Source organism: Gregarina niphandrodes (assembly GCF_000223845.1).
Source record: "Gregarina niphandrodes unplaced genomic scaffold scaffold00053, whole genome shotgun sequence".
Taxonomy (NCBI): domain Eukaryota; phylum Apicomplexa; class Conoidasida; order Eugregarinorida; family Gregarinidae; genus Gregarina; species Gregarina niphandrodes.
In genome coordinates this window covers 18,622-32,108 of record NW_011645820.1, presented here as the reverse complement: position 1 = coordinate 32,108, position 13,487 = coordinate 18,622, and the positions used below count along the sequence as shown (strand labels likewise).

General features: G+C 56.6%; 6 protein-coding genes across 6 annotated transcripts; 3 read left to right on the top strand and 3 right to left on the bottom strand.

Annotated features, from left to right (window-relative positions):
- Positions 1-166: 166 nt before the first annotated feature.
- On the top strand, positions 167-1,216 carry GNI_165250 (hypothetical protein; the record flags this gene model as incomplete). Its single annotated transcript, XM_011134874.1, has 1 exon — positions 167-1,216. The coding sequence occupies one exon, from the start codon at positions 167-169 to the stop codon at positions 1,214-1,216; it is 1,050 nt and encodes a 349-aa protein (XP_011133176.1).
- Positions 1,217-1,318: 102 nt separating this feature from the next.
- Positions 1,319-2,651, top strand: GNI_165240 (putative eukaryotic translation initiation factor 3 subunit E; the record flags this gene model as incomplete). The annotated part of the gene is made up of 2 exons (XM_011134873.1): positions 1,319-1,465; positions 1,548-2,651. The coding sequence occupies 2 exons, from the start codon at positions 1,319-1,321 to the stop codon at positions 2,649-2,651; spliced, it is 1,251 nt and encodes a 416-aa protein (XP_011133175.1).
- A 508-nt stretch (positions 2,652-3,159) lies between these two features.
- On the bottom strand, positions 3,160-4,617 carry GNI_165230 (hypothetical protein; the record flags this gene model as incomplete). The annotated part of the gene is made up of 1 exon (XM_011134872.1): positions 3,160-4,617. One exon carries the CDS (start codon positions 4,615-4,617, stop codon positions 3,160-3,162), a length of 1,458 nt encoding a protein of 485 aa, XP_011133174.1.
- A 167-nt stretch (positions 4,618-4,784) lies between these two features.
- Positions 4,785-7,088, bottom strand: GNI_165220 (poly(A) polymerase; the record flags this gene model as incomplete). The annotated part of the gene is made up of 1 exon (XM_011134871.1): positions 4,785-7,088. One exon carries the CDS (start codon positions 7,086-7,088, stop codon positions 4,785-4,787), a length of 2,304 nt encoding a protein of 767 aa, XP_011133173.1.
- A 141-nt stretch (positions 7,089-7,229) lies between these two features.
- GNI_165210 (calcium-binding EGF domain protein) lies at positions 7,230-8,594 on the bottom strand (the record flags this gene model as incomplete). The annotated part of the gene is made up of 1 exon (XM_011134870.1): positions 7,230-8,594. The coding sequence occupies one exon, from the start codon at positions 8,592-8,594 to the stop codon at positions 7,230-7,232; it is 1,365 nt and encodes a 454-aa protein (XP_011133172.1).
- Positions 8,595-8,797: 203 nt separating this feature from the next.
- GNI_165200 (hypothetical protein) lies at positions 8,798-11,947 on the top strand (the record flags this gene model as incomplete). Its single annotated transcript, XM_011134869.1, has 1 exon — positions 8,798-11,947. One exon carries the CDS (start codon positions 8,798-8,800, stop codon positions 11,945-11,947), a length of 3,150 nt encoding a protein of 1,049 aa, XP_011133171.1.
- Positions 11,948-13,487: the final 1,540 nt, after the last annotated feature.

Here is a 13,487-nt window from a genome sequence, read left to right as displayed (position 1 = left end):
CCCTCCTTCCCGTCTAAATCGTTCTTTCTGTAGTGCGGTAGAAGGTAACTTGATCTTGGCAATAGACTCCATTTACTCGATTCCGCCAAAGGGTTGGTTTGCCGGACATGCGCCAACGTATAAAAAGAGACACTACTCAGGACATCATGGTTGGGGTAGTCAAATTATGGATGACCGTGCTCGTTTGGAACCACCTCTACCTATGGGTTCTGGTATTACGAGTATTTTGGATGGTGGAAAAGAGTTAGAATTGAGTAGTCGTTCTGACCGTTGGCAAGTACTGCCTGCTAAAAACCGTTTACGTGACCAAAAGGCTGCAAACCAAAAGGTGTCAGCCTTCCTCGTTTTAGCACCGCGAGCAGGTAACAAGCAGGAAGGCGACCGTATGATCATAGTCAAACAGAACGCACAAGGAGACCAAGAAGCCACAGTACAATCATTGCCACCTCTAGACGTACTCAATCAAATGGTCACCGAAGCACTCAGCCAGGACCAGGATAGACAACCCACTAAATCCTTCGACAAAAAACGCAAACGACTTGGCCACTCCGTTACTTCCACTAACGGTACCACCACTACCGGTACCACCACTAACGGTACCACCACTACCAGTGATATACAGAAACAACTCCAGGACGCCGAAGACGTAGACCTCCTGCCGGTGGAAATCACTGAGGCCGAAAAAGTTGGGACTAAAACTGCGCTCGTGACCGAAGACGGTGTGACCGAAGACGGTGTGACCGAAGACGGTGTGACCGAAGACGGTGTGACCGAAGACGGTGTGACCGAAAAGGATCAGAACCCGGTGGACGATGATGACATGACGACGCGGCGGGAAGTGCGTCCACCGACCAAATCGGATTTGCATTTGCTGGAATTGTTAAATCTCGCACATCGCGAGTTTGAGCCAAGTAGTCCCGTTGACGTGGAACGGTTGGACCAATTGGTTGACGCCTTAGTGATTGAGTTTCTGGACCCGACGGGCGTGGGCGCCAGTCCTGGCGATGGCGAAACTACTGCTGAGGGCGAAATTGACTACGCACTTGACGAAGCCGCTTATAATGACACGGACACCCCAGCACCACCGGACGGGCCGCAATTCGTACCACTGCCCGGCGTCGAGGACCTCGCGCAACGGCCGCCCTCAAAGGTACCGGGTGTCGTACTCGTTCGCGAGCAAGAAGACCAAGACGCACTACGTCCAGAGGACATATAGACATTTTCCCCTAACTACCCAATTGACTTAGTTTCTTAGTGATGCCCTGTCGAGTCAAAGAAATGTTTGGCCGCGGCCCAGTGTTTTTTAGACTCAAAAATAATGGGGACAGAGATCAAGCCAAGTCTCCCCACCACACAGTCGCTAGTGAACAGTCTATTACCGTTTCTGGACCCACAGCTCGCCGCCTGTGTACTTCTTTGGGCCAAAATCAACAATGTGGGTATTAACACTTATCTCTCTCCCCTCGTTCCCTTAAGCCATCATCTTCAAGTGTGCCCTCGCTCCCTTATCTTCAAGTATGTTGCCAAAAGAGTGTGTATGTATTTAGAAGTGTGAGTCGGCGGACTTAGCGTTGCGCGAATTATTGGGCGCGTATCCGGTGGGTTGGGCGACGGAGTTGTTGGATGGTGGCACGTGTTCCGGAGACGCGTGGGTTGCGCCCAAGTTTGAGGGGGAGGAAGGCGCGTGGAATGCATTGCAGGTGGCGTGCCTCGGTGCAGGATTATGTTCTGTTCCTGGTGCCGAGGGGTTGGCGGCAGCGATGAGTGAGGTCGTGGAGCCGGTTCGTGTTGCAGGTCGTGTATTGGAGTTGGCTGAGTTGTTGGATGGGCGGTTTGCGTCCGTGTGTCGCGGTGGTTCGAATCGCGGCGATGCCCGAGTGGCGGCCGAGTGTGAACTTGTGAACCAGACAGTATGGCTAGTTCACCGCGCGCTGTGGCTGCTGATGAAGCTGGGTCTACCTCATGCCAACAACCACTCACTCCCCAATGCTTCCGCCCCCAATGCTTCCGCCCCCAATGCTTCCGCCACGACTGCTTCCGCCCCGACTGCTTCCGCCACGACTGAAGATTGGAGTGAAGTCGTCGATTGGTTGTTCAGTGAACGTGTTGTGCAGTCAATCAACCTTATAGCGCCGCAGCTAATACGCTACTATGTGGTGCTGGTATTGCCTAGTCGCAAAAGGACTGAACAGGCACGCATTATTGGTGGTACTTTTGTCAACTTCCGACATAAATTGGACGACCCTTTCCAAAGCTTTTGTAAAGCTACTTATCACGAAATAAGCATGGCACGTGCACAAGACGAGTTGGCCCTTCTACCGGCACAGTGTGCAGCCGACTACTGGCTTTGTGACATAACCAGTCAAATAACGCAACATGCACGAGCACTCGTATTCGACTTCTTCGTCAAAACACATCGCAGTCTCAACCTTGACAAACTCCTCGCCATGCACGGACCAGATACTGGCGATGATGACCAATGGATCGCCGCCATGATCAAGGACGCCAAACTCGACGCCAAGATAGACGACGCTCGACACGCTGTTGAAATGCCATCCACCGTTGCCAGTGCGTATACTAACATCTCTGAAAAAACACTCAACCTCTTCAACCGCACTCAGACAATGATCCTCAACAGCAAACCCAACTAGACGGAGGCCATCCAACCAGACGAAAACCACCCACTAAGTGTTAGCAGTCGATCCCACTATCGTCAGCTGATCCCACTATCGTCAGCTGGTGGCCTTCAGCTGCTGCTGCTGGTGTGCTCAGTCAGTCAGTCAGTCAGTCAGTTCCAGAGTGTGAACTGATAAATAGTTTTTCCATGACACGACAACAAAAAAAACCTAATCCGACATCGGACGGCCTCGATCTCCCGACTTCTCGATACCGAGTTGGTCGACTTGAATCGACACAATTTTCCATTATTCACTGGATTCGTCGGATGTGTCTTCCTCGCTCGTACCACCAGCGGACGCCGTTTTCAGGATACGGCCTTCGTCCAGTTGGTTCTTATTCGTGCCCATGGCATGATAGGCCTTCTCAGTGCCCAGTGTCTTCTGCCTACGGAACGCCCTACGAAACAACCACCCTGTGTGTACGGAGTGCGTGTATTCCCACACAGGATGTATTTCATACAGATTGACACACAGTGTTTGTTTACAGCGCCTTCATAAGTTCGTTGGCTCCGGCGGGCGAGGCGGCGAGTTGCGGAGCTCCATTGTCAGTGGCGGGGCAGGCGGCGATAGAGACGGCACGATGCCGGACTGGTGGCGTCACGGAGGCGACGGTCTTTTTACCAACACCTTCGAATTCACGAGCGGCGGCACCAAGTGTAGCCATTCGCGAGAAGCCTTTTTGAATAGCCTGTAAGGCAACCGTATTTTGTTCCCTTTTCCACTCGCTCGGTTTCTTAGCACGCGTATCATCCATACTGCTGACGACGATCACACGGTCCTCTGCTCCAACCTCCGCTCCCACTGCATCCTTACTCACCACCAACGTCTTCCTCGAACCCACACGGCAACCACGACTCTCCAACTCACCCGGCGCCTCCTCCTGTGGTACCTCTTCCTCCGAGTCAGAGTCGCCCCCAGTATTCGGTGAACCTGACTTGCACAAACCCAACGGTACACGCATAGACCTCTCTCTGTCTACTTTATCCCCCTCATTAGCTTCCTTCTCTTTTTCAACCCGGAGAAGATTCTCCGCCCGAGCCTTCTCAGCCTTCTCCTTTTCGGCTCTAGCCTTCTCCTTTTCGGCCCTGACCTTCTCCATCCTCTCTTTCTTCTCTTTCTCCGCCTTCTCGGCCTTCTCGTTCTCCGCCTTCTCGGCCTTCTCTTTCTCCGCCTTCTCGGCCTTCTCTTTCTCCGCCTTCTCGGCCTTCTCTATCTCGGCCTTCTCTTTCTCCGCCTTCTCTTTCTCGGCCTTTTCTTTCTCCGCCTTCTCCCGTTCAGCTCCTTCCAGTTTGTCACGCTCGGTAGTCCGGGTCTTGTCGGTTCTGTGTGATCGCCTTTCGATGATGTCTTTTTCGGTGTCCTTTTCCGAATGGTCCTTAGACCGCCGGCGGCGGTCGGGGACGTAGGTATCTTCGAACTCGGGTTCATCGGACATCAAGTTCTGACTCACGAGCATCTTACTTGATCCCGGTGCACACGCACGCTTCCGCGCGGGTCTCTCGCCCGACAGGGGCTCCGACCCGTACTTACCTGCACCCGGCGAACGATCACGGTGACGCGCTCCATCCGAGTCATCACGTTCACGCCTCGATCGCTCCGCACGATCACGATCTGCACGATCCGCACGGTTACGCTCTTGACGATCCGCACGGTCCACACGATCTCGATCCCGGTCACGCTCGCGATCTCGGTCCCGCTCAGCCCGATCCCGTTCGGTCCGATCCACACGGTCTCGATTCACACGATCCCTATCCCGCTCCCGTTCGCGATCTGGACGATCTGAACGGTCGCGTTCGAGCGCAAGTCGTTCGGCACGGCCACCATCACGTGTGCGATCCGGTCGCACGCGTTCATGCTCTTCATCAGATCTGGCACGGCGCCTCCGTGCAGGTGCTTCTTCGTCGCCGCCGGCTGCGGCGGTCAATGCCTGTCTTTTCATCCGTCCGCTTATATTTAAAAACCTGGCTGCTAGTTCTCCCCAGTTCCCGACTGCCTCCCCGAGTCTAACTACCTCCCTGGCGTGGCTGGGATATGAGCTGTCTGTCAACTTCTCACGGTCGGGGCTTATCTGGTTTGTCGGGGCAGTTTTAAGAAACTGTGGGGCTGTCAAGAAACGGTGGACTCGGAACCTGGGGCCTCCACGACAGGCGGGCGCGATTCCAGGCGCGCGCGTTTCGTCACCGGCGGCGACTCGCCGTCGGTGGGCAACTCTTTCTTGCGGGTCATCTCGTCCGCTGCGGGCTGCCCAACGCGCTCTGTCTCTGCAGCCTGTTTCTTGTCCGGTGTTATGCGGTCTGGGTCCGGTGTTATGCGGTCTGGGTCCGGTGTTATGCGGTCTGGGTCCGGTGTTATGCGGTCTGGGTCCGTTCTTGTGCAGCGGAGGTGGATTGGTAAGCTTTGTTTGGGAACGTAGGTTACGCGGAGGTTGACGCTGTTACTATGTGCGGGGCGGTCGTTCCAGCCATGTATGAGTGCCAGGAAGTCACCAATGGCGCGACGGAAATCGACGACGACAAGCTCCTCAGGTAAAGCGCTTGGCGGGCGAGCAACCTCGACACCGACGTAGAGCTGCGCCGCATGTTCCCATACCCTCGTCCCTCCAGCCCCTTCGACTCCAGCCCCTTCGACTCTAGCCCCTTCGACTCCAGCCCCTTCGACTCTAGCCCCTTCGACTCCAGCCCCTTCGACTCCAGCCCCTCCGTCCGTCTTGACATCGACCTTGCGCGGCCAAGGCCGGACCTGCGTAACCACCTCCATGACCTCAAGCTGGCGGGTAAAAAATCGCAGTTTAGATTCAACCCAACCAAACCATTTTCGATACACCTGCTCACCATCAGCCAAAATCGTCAACGCAATGTAATGATCGAAGCTCTCAAAGAACTCGAACGGGCTCAACAAACGGTCCCAAACTGTATCCGATTGACTGACACACACACTGGGAGTGACTGTTGGTGTTGTATCCATCGGAGTCAACATTGGGGCCGATGGTTGTGTATCCGTTGCGGGTTGTGCATCCGTTGCGGGTTGTGCATCCGTTGCGGGTTGTGCATCCGTTGCGGGTTGTGCATCCGATCCGGTCGCGATATCATGATCTTCAGCTTGTTCGAGTACGGTGAGTGCTCGTTGGAATTCTCTAATGATGACTTGCATAGTTGACTTGGTAACATTATGAGTGGAATTCATAGATGGGAAAGCGGGTGTAATAATAGGCATTAGATGGTTTCGATCGTGTAAGTTGGTTTTTGGATTCCAAGGTTTGAAGTTCATGAGTCCAGGTACATCCGGGTATTCTTTGATTTTGCATAATACAACAGGTAATTTCCAATTCCATATGGCGTATATTTTGAAGAATCTTTTGATTAATTGATTGGGAGCATGTCTGGGATAAAGTTGGCATATTCTTGCGACTAATAATGCCCATGCTACACCTCCTAGAAATCCCATAACATTTGAGTAGATACCTCGTACCTTTGCCCATTGTTTAATAAGACGAAGTGTAGTAATAAATGCTTCTTTAGATGGTACAAGTGACAGCATCATATCATTAACTCTGCTGCCATTAAGTGATCGTGCTGTCTTCTCATCAACGTGTTTCAATAACTCATCATCTAATAAATTAGACATGTTCAAATGAGTCATTGGCAAACTTGCAAACAATAAATCAATGTCTACACCAAGATAAGAGAACCTAATTATAGGTGTAAACGCATCAGGTACTGGCTGTAATTCTGCAACTGATGGATCTTGTTGTAACTTCGCCAATAATCCTCCAAAAAACGCAGCACGTGTAACATAATGCGGTACCACACACAACGTATCGATGTCACTTGCTGGGGTCACCACACCCAACCGGTACGATCCAAATGTAAATATCAACCCATGAGCCTCACGCGCTTCACGAATATCCAACGCTACACCTGTTTCTTGCACCCACTCCTCTACCAAACAACCTAGTCGCTCCAACACTCGCTCGCGATGTAAACTACCCTCACGAGTCTCATACAAACCACGTAACCGCATACAATGCTCCAGTGATTCAGTTGCTATGAAATCACTTGCACTAGGACCCTCCCAAGATATCGGATCCGTCACGCCAAACCGATAAACTCGACGACCACTCTGAAACGAACCACTCTGAAATGATCCACCTTGTGCTAAAGGACCTGCCTGTAAACCCGACACGCTCGCCGACACACTCGCCGACACGCTCGCCGACGACCGTCCGGCACCTCCTAAACCAGCCACGGACGGCGGTCCCGCAGAAACACTCGATGCAGGCTTACTAGACGGACCCGATGCAGACCCAGCACACGGACCCGATGCAGACCCAGCAGAGGGACCGGGAGGCGTCATTCCACACACGGCCTCGGCCACAGGCGGTCCCGAATTACTGCTGCCGTTACCTATCATTATGTGTTAGTCCTCATACAATTTTTCGGACCCAAAATACCACTGCTCAGATTTGTTGGGGGGTGGTGGTGAGTTTGTGGGTCTATTTCCACACGATGTGGCAGGGAAAGACTTCGAACCGGGGGCTGGGAGGTTCGGAGTTCAGGCGAAGATGTGGAACTCCGCATCGGTACCAAATTCCGCAGCGGGGTAGCCACCGAACTCGGTCGCGGCCAGGCCTGGGTACTCCTGCACGGCGAAGCCGAGAGAGGAGTATTGTTCCTGTTCGCGGAGCAGGGCGAGTATCTCACTGGGCAGTTGCGCTGTTTTCTCGCGCCTGCCGGTGCCGCCGTGCTCGGGAACCGGCGGACGACGGTTCGAGTCGCTCCGCCGACGCGAGTCGCTTCCGCCGCCCCGCAACGACTCTCGCCCACCAGTGGGCACGTTGGAAATGGGTCCTGAGAAAGTGTTGGAACCGACTTCGGGTCCAAGTCCACCGGCAGTAGGTTCGGGAAGGGGACTGTTGGCCTCAAGCAGATTTGCGAAGGAATGGGCGAGGAGCGAGTCATCGAAGAAAAGCTGCTGGACAAGCTCTTCAAGTTCGTCTTCCTTTTTGTGACGCACGCGCTTCTCCTGGCGTGAACCGTTCGGGCCGCCACTGGAACCGCCGCTGTTGGAAGCGCCCGTGGCTGCGGTTTCGACGGTGACTCCGGATCCCACGGACGGCGGTTCGAGTCGCGATGGCGTCGCGCGACGTGGGCGCGGGTCAGTGGGCGTGCGTGGGGGCGGCGGTTGGAGTGCCTTGGAAGCAATGAGAGTCGCAATGGCGGGGGCAATGCTAGAGTCAAAGAGTGGGCCCAAAACGTTCATGAGGTTTTCGTGCTGCAAACTGACAAGGTCTAGCCAGAATTGAGGTGTCAGGAGCCCTCCATTGGGTCCGGCCGCTGCGGCGCCGTGCAGCAATTTGGCGCGTGCTAGCGGACCGTGCCCCCATCCTCCATAACCGTTGGTGGCTAGACCGTTGGTGGCTAGACCGTTGGTGGTCGCGAACTTTCGTGCGTTTTGGTAGAGGTAATCTTCGGGACAGACGTGTTGGTCATCGGCAGGATTCGAACCAGCGACTTGGAGATTGGCAGTGGCGGGGGCGGCGCAGGTATAGTTGCCATCTTGGGGACGACAACAGTTGCCCGCACCACAGGGCGGTGGTTCAGCGAGGCAGGGGTTCAACCGTTCGCAACCACGACCGTCAAACGTCGGAATAAAACCCGCACCACACTCGCAGTAATAACCGCCAGCCGTGTTGCGACAGACGGAGGAGGCGCGAGGACAGTGGTCGAGTCCGCGCGCACACTCGTCCACGTCTACACACGTCTGTGCGAATGCGTCCGCCTCGAAGCCCTCAGCGCAACTGCACGATGCCGCACCGTCCGCACCCACCTGCAACCGCCCGTTGTGCCGGGCACACACACGTTCGCACTCCACCTGCGCTTCCCGCGTTCCACAAACACCCTCCCCCGCCACACACATCGCCAACAGCAAAAACCGACGCAATAGGCACATCACACACGTGTGTGCTGACCACCTTACTCTACCAGGAACCTGTTGTAACCAACTCTAGCTTGTAACTGAACACGTGACCGAACACGTGACCGAACACGTGTGACTGACCCCTGTCGGGGGCTCCCTGGCTGACTGACTGCACCTTGCGGGCTAATGCACCACTCGGTTGGATGCCCTACGTTCGACTGCCTGCCTCCGAGTTGTATCGCATTTCTTTGTTCCTGGGGCGGCCGTTGCCGGCTCCATTGGAGTTTGCTCCTGCCACGCGCCTGTCGCTGTGTCTGTTCACGCCGTGGCGGCCACCGTCCACGCAGCAGGTGACGGCTATTTTGGAGCGAATGCGCGCCCGCCAAGATTCGAACCAGCGTCCAGCAGGTGGCGGGAGCTGCCTTAGCATCGCCTCGAAACTTATCCCGCGTCTGCCCGCCTGCCATGCCAGAGTTCCCCCAGCCCTCGTTGACGCACTCGCCGTCATGCTAGGCTCCAAACCATTCGACCCAACCACTGCCAGTCTGAGCACCAGACTCGATACCACTCCGGCTGCCGCGACGACCCTGCCTACTGCAGTCGCGACAACGGCCGTGGGCCGGGGAGGTAATCTGGGACCGGCAGCCACGCGGATATGTTCCTGTTCTGCCTGCGAGGAGTTGCGTGAACATGTCTTCCATTGGGAGTGGAAGTCTGTGGCACAACATGTCGCCGTTGCCGACTGGCTAAGCATGGTCCTAAGCAACGCTGCCTGCCGCCTCGGACACCTCGATTGGGTCGACGGCAGCTCCCTCGTGGAAACACAGCGACTCCAGGACAAGGCGTGCAGACAGCACACTCCAACTCGGAGTCCAACTCGGAGTCCAACTCGGAGCCCAAGTCCGGAGCAAGGTGCGATTCGAAACTGGGATCTCCCGCACGACGGAGATCTCCCTAACGACGGAGACCTCCGGCGCTGGTGGAATCGTACCACGTCGCATTCGCGCTTCCCGACACCGCCGCTCCGCAGCGACCCGCTCCGTCCTGCGCGGGTTCGAATCCACCCCCGCCGCCCGCGACGGCCTCAATTCCGTCCGGCCCAGGAGGCAGCGCTACCCCAAGACGACGGCTGGTACCCGGTCGCGGGGGTGCCGGCCGCAGAGATTCCCGAAGGCGACCTGTCTGAGCCCGACCTCGATGTCCCGCAAGAAGGCGACCGCCCGGGCGATCACCCCATGCCAGCGGACGATGACCCCGCGCCGGGCCGGAGGTCGGGCTCGGAACCCGCGGTCGGAGGTTCGATTCCGGAGGGTGCCGCGGCGGTGCTGGCGCGGGCGGCGGGGCGTTGGGCGGCGACGCCGTTGCCGGCCATGGATCGTGACTCGCAGTTGCGGGCGCAGCTGTACGAAGAGATCCGTTTGGCGGCGGTATGGCACCGGCGACGACGGCGGCGACGGGATTCGAACCTACGGCTGCGGGTTCCAAGTCCGACGTCCGGTCCGACGGTCGGTCAGAAAGTTTTCTCGGATTCGAACCGACGTCCGGCAGATGCGGAGTCCGGGTCTGCATTGGGTGAGACGATGGCGGTGGCCTTTTTGACTCGCGCTATGTCGGATGTGGAACGCGGGTTGGAATGTTTCCTGGCGCTGAACGCGGGCAGTTTGGAGTCCGTGCGTTTGGTGGGTCCTTTATTTGCGGGGTTGTCGGCTACTCGACGACTGCCGATTTTGCGGAGCTGGGCACCGCCTGGATTCGAACCGGCGACCCAGCCAGTATGCTCACGACGCAGTGCTAAAAGATCAAACTCACTACCGGCATCAAGCTCACGCAACCCACCTCTCCCCCGCACCGGTAAGTGGCTCATGCCGCGTCTACGCACTCTCCGCTGCCCCCTTACACAGGCCGCACTCTTCCTAGCACCTTGTCTCCAGGCCGCACAACTCGAAGCCAAACCACATAAACGAACACCTATACTTCTTCGCACCTTCTTACTCACACACCGCCGTACACTCCGCGAACTCACCCTACTCCTCCACTACAATGCAGATGCGGACGGGTACAATCCAGATGCGGACGGGTACAGTCCAGATGCGGACGGGTATGGGGACCGAGACCGGCACCCGGACTGGGACCAAGGCCAGTACGACCAAGACTGGGACCGCAGGCCCGAAGCCGTGTTGCTGCCGCGGCTGCGCGTGCTCACGCTGGAATTCAAGGGCCCCTTCGAGTGCAAAAGCGCCCGTTCGAATCCCGGCGACGCCGCGGCGTCGCTGCCGGCAATAACCGGTCCGCGGCTAGAATGCTGCGTGCTGCGTCTGAACCAGGAACTGGTGCCGCTACCGCTGCCGCGGAGCCTGAAGCACCTAGTCGTCTCGCACTTCCCCGGCGTTTTTCCTTGCCAGCGTGCGCGCGACTGGGTGTTGGATTCGAACCAGGAACCTGAGGCGCAGAAGGTGGCGGTGCAGAAGCTGGAGGTGCAGAAGCTGAGCCGGCCGCCTTTGTTAAATTTGGAAGTGTTGTGCTGTTCGACAGCAGTGTTAGAACAGCTTTTGGGTACGGGTTCAAGTCCAGCGGATGCAATGCCGTATTTGCGTTTCTGGCACGTCGCTGCGGCGGCGAGTGGGTCGGGTCGGGTTGTACGGGCGGTGTGCAACGCGCTCCCGAGTCTTCGGTCTCTGGCTGCGCGGCCGGAGCTGTTACTCGGACGTAGCCCGCTCGCGGCCGTCGACGGGATTCGAGCCGCCGACTTCTCGCTCCCATATTTCAGAACGTTTCGACACGTGAGAGCGCTCGCGTTAACGCAGTGCCTGGCTGGGTGGCTGGGGCGAAGCGGGCCAGAGTTCGAGAGGTGGTTGAGTGCATTGTTGAACACCTTCACACAGTTGCGAACTTTGGCGCTGGATGTGCGCGAGTATCCGCCGCGACTGAACCTAGTGCGGCTTGTGTGCGGTGTGGTGCGTACTTGTCCTGGTTTGCAGACGCTGACCCTCATCACTGCCGCCGCGTTGCCCGACTTCGAATTCGAGGTGGTGGGTTCGAAACCAAGGTCGCGGGACGATACAGTTCTTAGACTGCAGATAACAACTAACCATGCAGTATCAAGTTGTGAGGGATGGACATTGCAACCGCGACCTGCACCACGATCATTGGAAGCGGCGGAACTGGTGACGGAAGACGTGCTACCCCTAACGGCGCTCGCAGGGCATACGGCTTGTCCTGTGTGTCATGCACACTCGTGTGCACCCAACGACTGGGAAGAGGAATACTTGCGCAAGCATGTGTTCCACGTCAACCTCTACGACACCTACTATCGCACATTGGCCGTGGCGGACCTGAACCAGCTTTTATCTTGACCAAGGTTTGACCGCCTCTAGGAACTTCAGATCCCGCCAACAACCCAGTACTCTAGTACTCTTTAAATTCGATGCAGTCGACGAAGAAAGCACAAAGAAAGGACCACACCTGCAGGCACGCCAGCGACCTCCTGGTCCGGACACACCTTCGTTTTGGTTTTTAAAATAGCGCACAAAACGTCTTGCGATTACTCTCCCCGAAACAAGTTGATTTTACCAGCCTAACCCCGGCGGCGCCCTCGCGGGATCTTCGGCGGGTGTGAACTACCCTGCCGGCGGGTATGAACGGACTACAACACAGCGCGCACTTGCCAGCAAGCGTCCTCCGCTGTTCCCAACGACGAAATGCGGACGGTTTCGTAACCAAGGTTTCGTTTCCCAACCGTCCGCATTTCGTCCGCGCTTTCGGTGTCCACCTGATCGCTGTTGTTATCCTCGTCCCTCATCCGCGTGCGCCACTACTCGCAGCTCACTGAAGCATTACGCGTAGTAGTTGAATCATGGCGGTTTCTTCCATGTTGAATTCTGCACGTCCGACTGCGAACGCTACGGAGTCGACCCAGTCTTCGAACCGCTCCTCGCTGGTGACGTCGGCTTCAGACCACGGCTTTGCTGCTAAGCCCACTCGTTTCGCTCCGCATTTGTCTATCGGCTCTGGTCACGGGAACCTCGACAAGTAGCGGAAACCATCCAGCAGCTGTCGCCAGTGACTCGTCCATGATGGGTTGGGGGGCCGGGGCATCCCTGTTGTCGTTGTCCCTGGGTTCGGCATCGCTGTTAATGGCCGGGATGTCAGGTAGTTGGCCTTGCGTTTATAGTCATTGGAGACAAAGATTTCTTTTGAGATCGTTATGTCCCGGTAGGGCTCGCTGTTAGACCTACACTAGTTGCGGCGTCTGCCTGGCCGCTCCCGTTGTCCGCCCCGCGCGCTCGTTGCCCGTGCTACTGGATTTGGACGCGCTGAAAGACTTGGCTAGTCTGAGTCGAGAGTAAGGAACGGTGACAATAGAAATGCCGACGTTCGCGGCAGAGACAATGTCGCCAGAGGGGTGTCCTTCTCGGTCGCTGAGGGAGGAAGAGCTCAGACGCCAGGTAGACTCCCAGCTTTCGAAGGGCGTCATACGTCTGAGTAAATCGCCGTGGAGCTCTCGTCCATTCGTAGTCCCAAAGAAAACAGGCGACTACCGGGTCGTAATAGGCTATCGACAAGTCAATAAACAGATGTTTGATGATGAACTCCTAAATAAGGTGATGCGGGTCTGTATCGACAATGGCTTCTTCTTGAAGCTGGCCAAATGTGAGTGGCTCCGCGGGAAATCCCCTCGCTTGGTCATGCCGTAGGGAAGTGCAGCATCAAGCCCCAGGGCTCTCGTTCCACCGAAGGTTCGTGCCATGCGCAGTAGGCGCGATATTGGGTCAGGTCAACGACAGCCGGCTGGAATGATCGAGTACGGTAGCAAGAAGCTCACCCAAGCTCAGCGTAAATTGGGGGCGCGAGAGAAAGAGAGTTGTGGGCGGTCAAAGTACTTTGTGACCATGT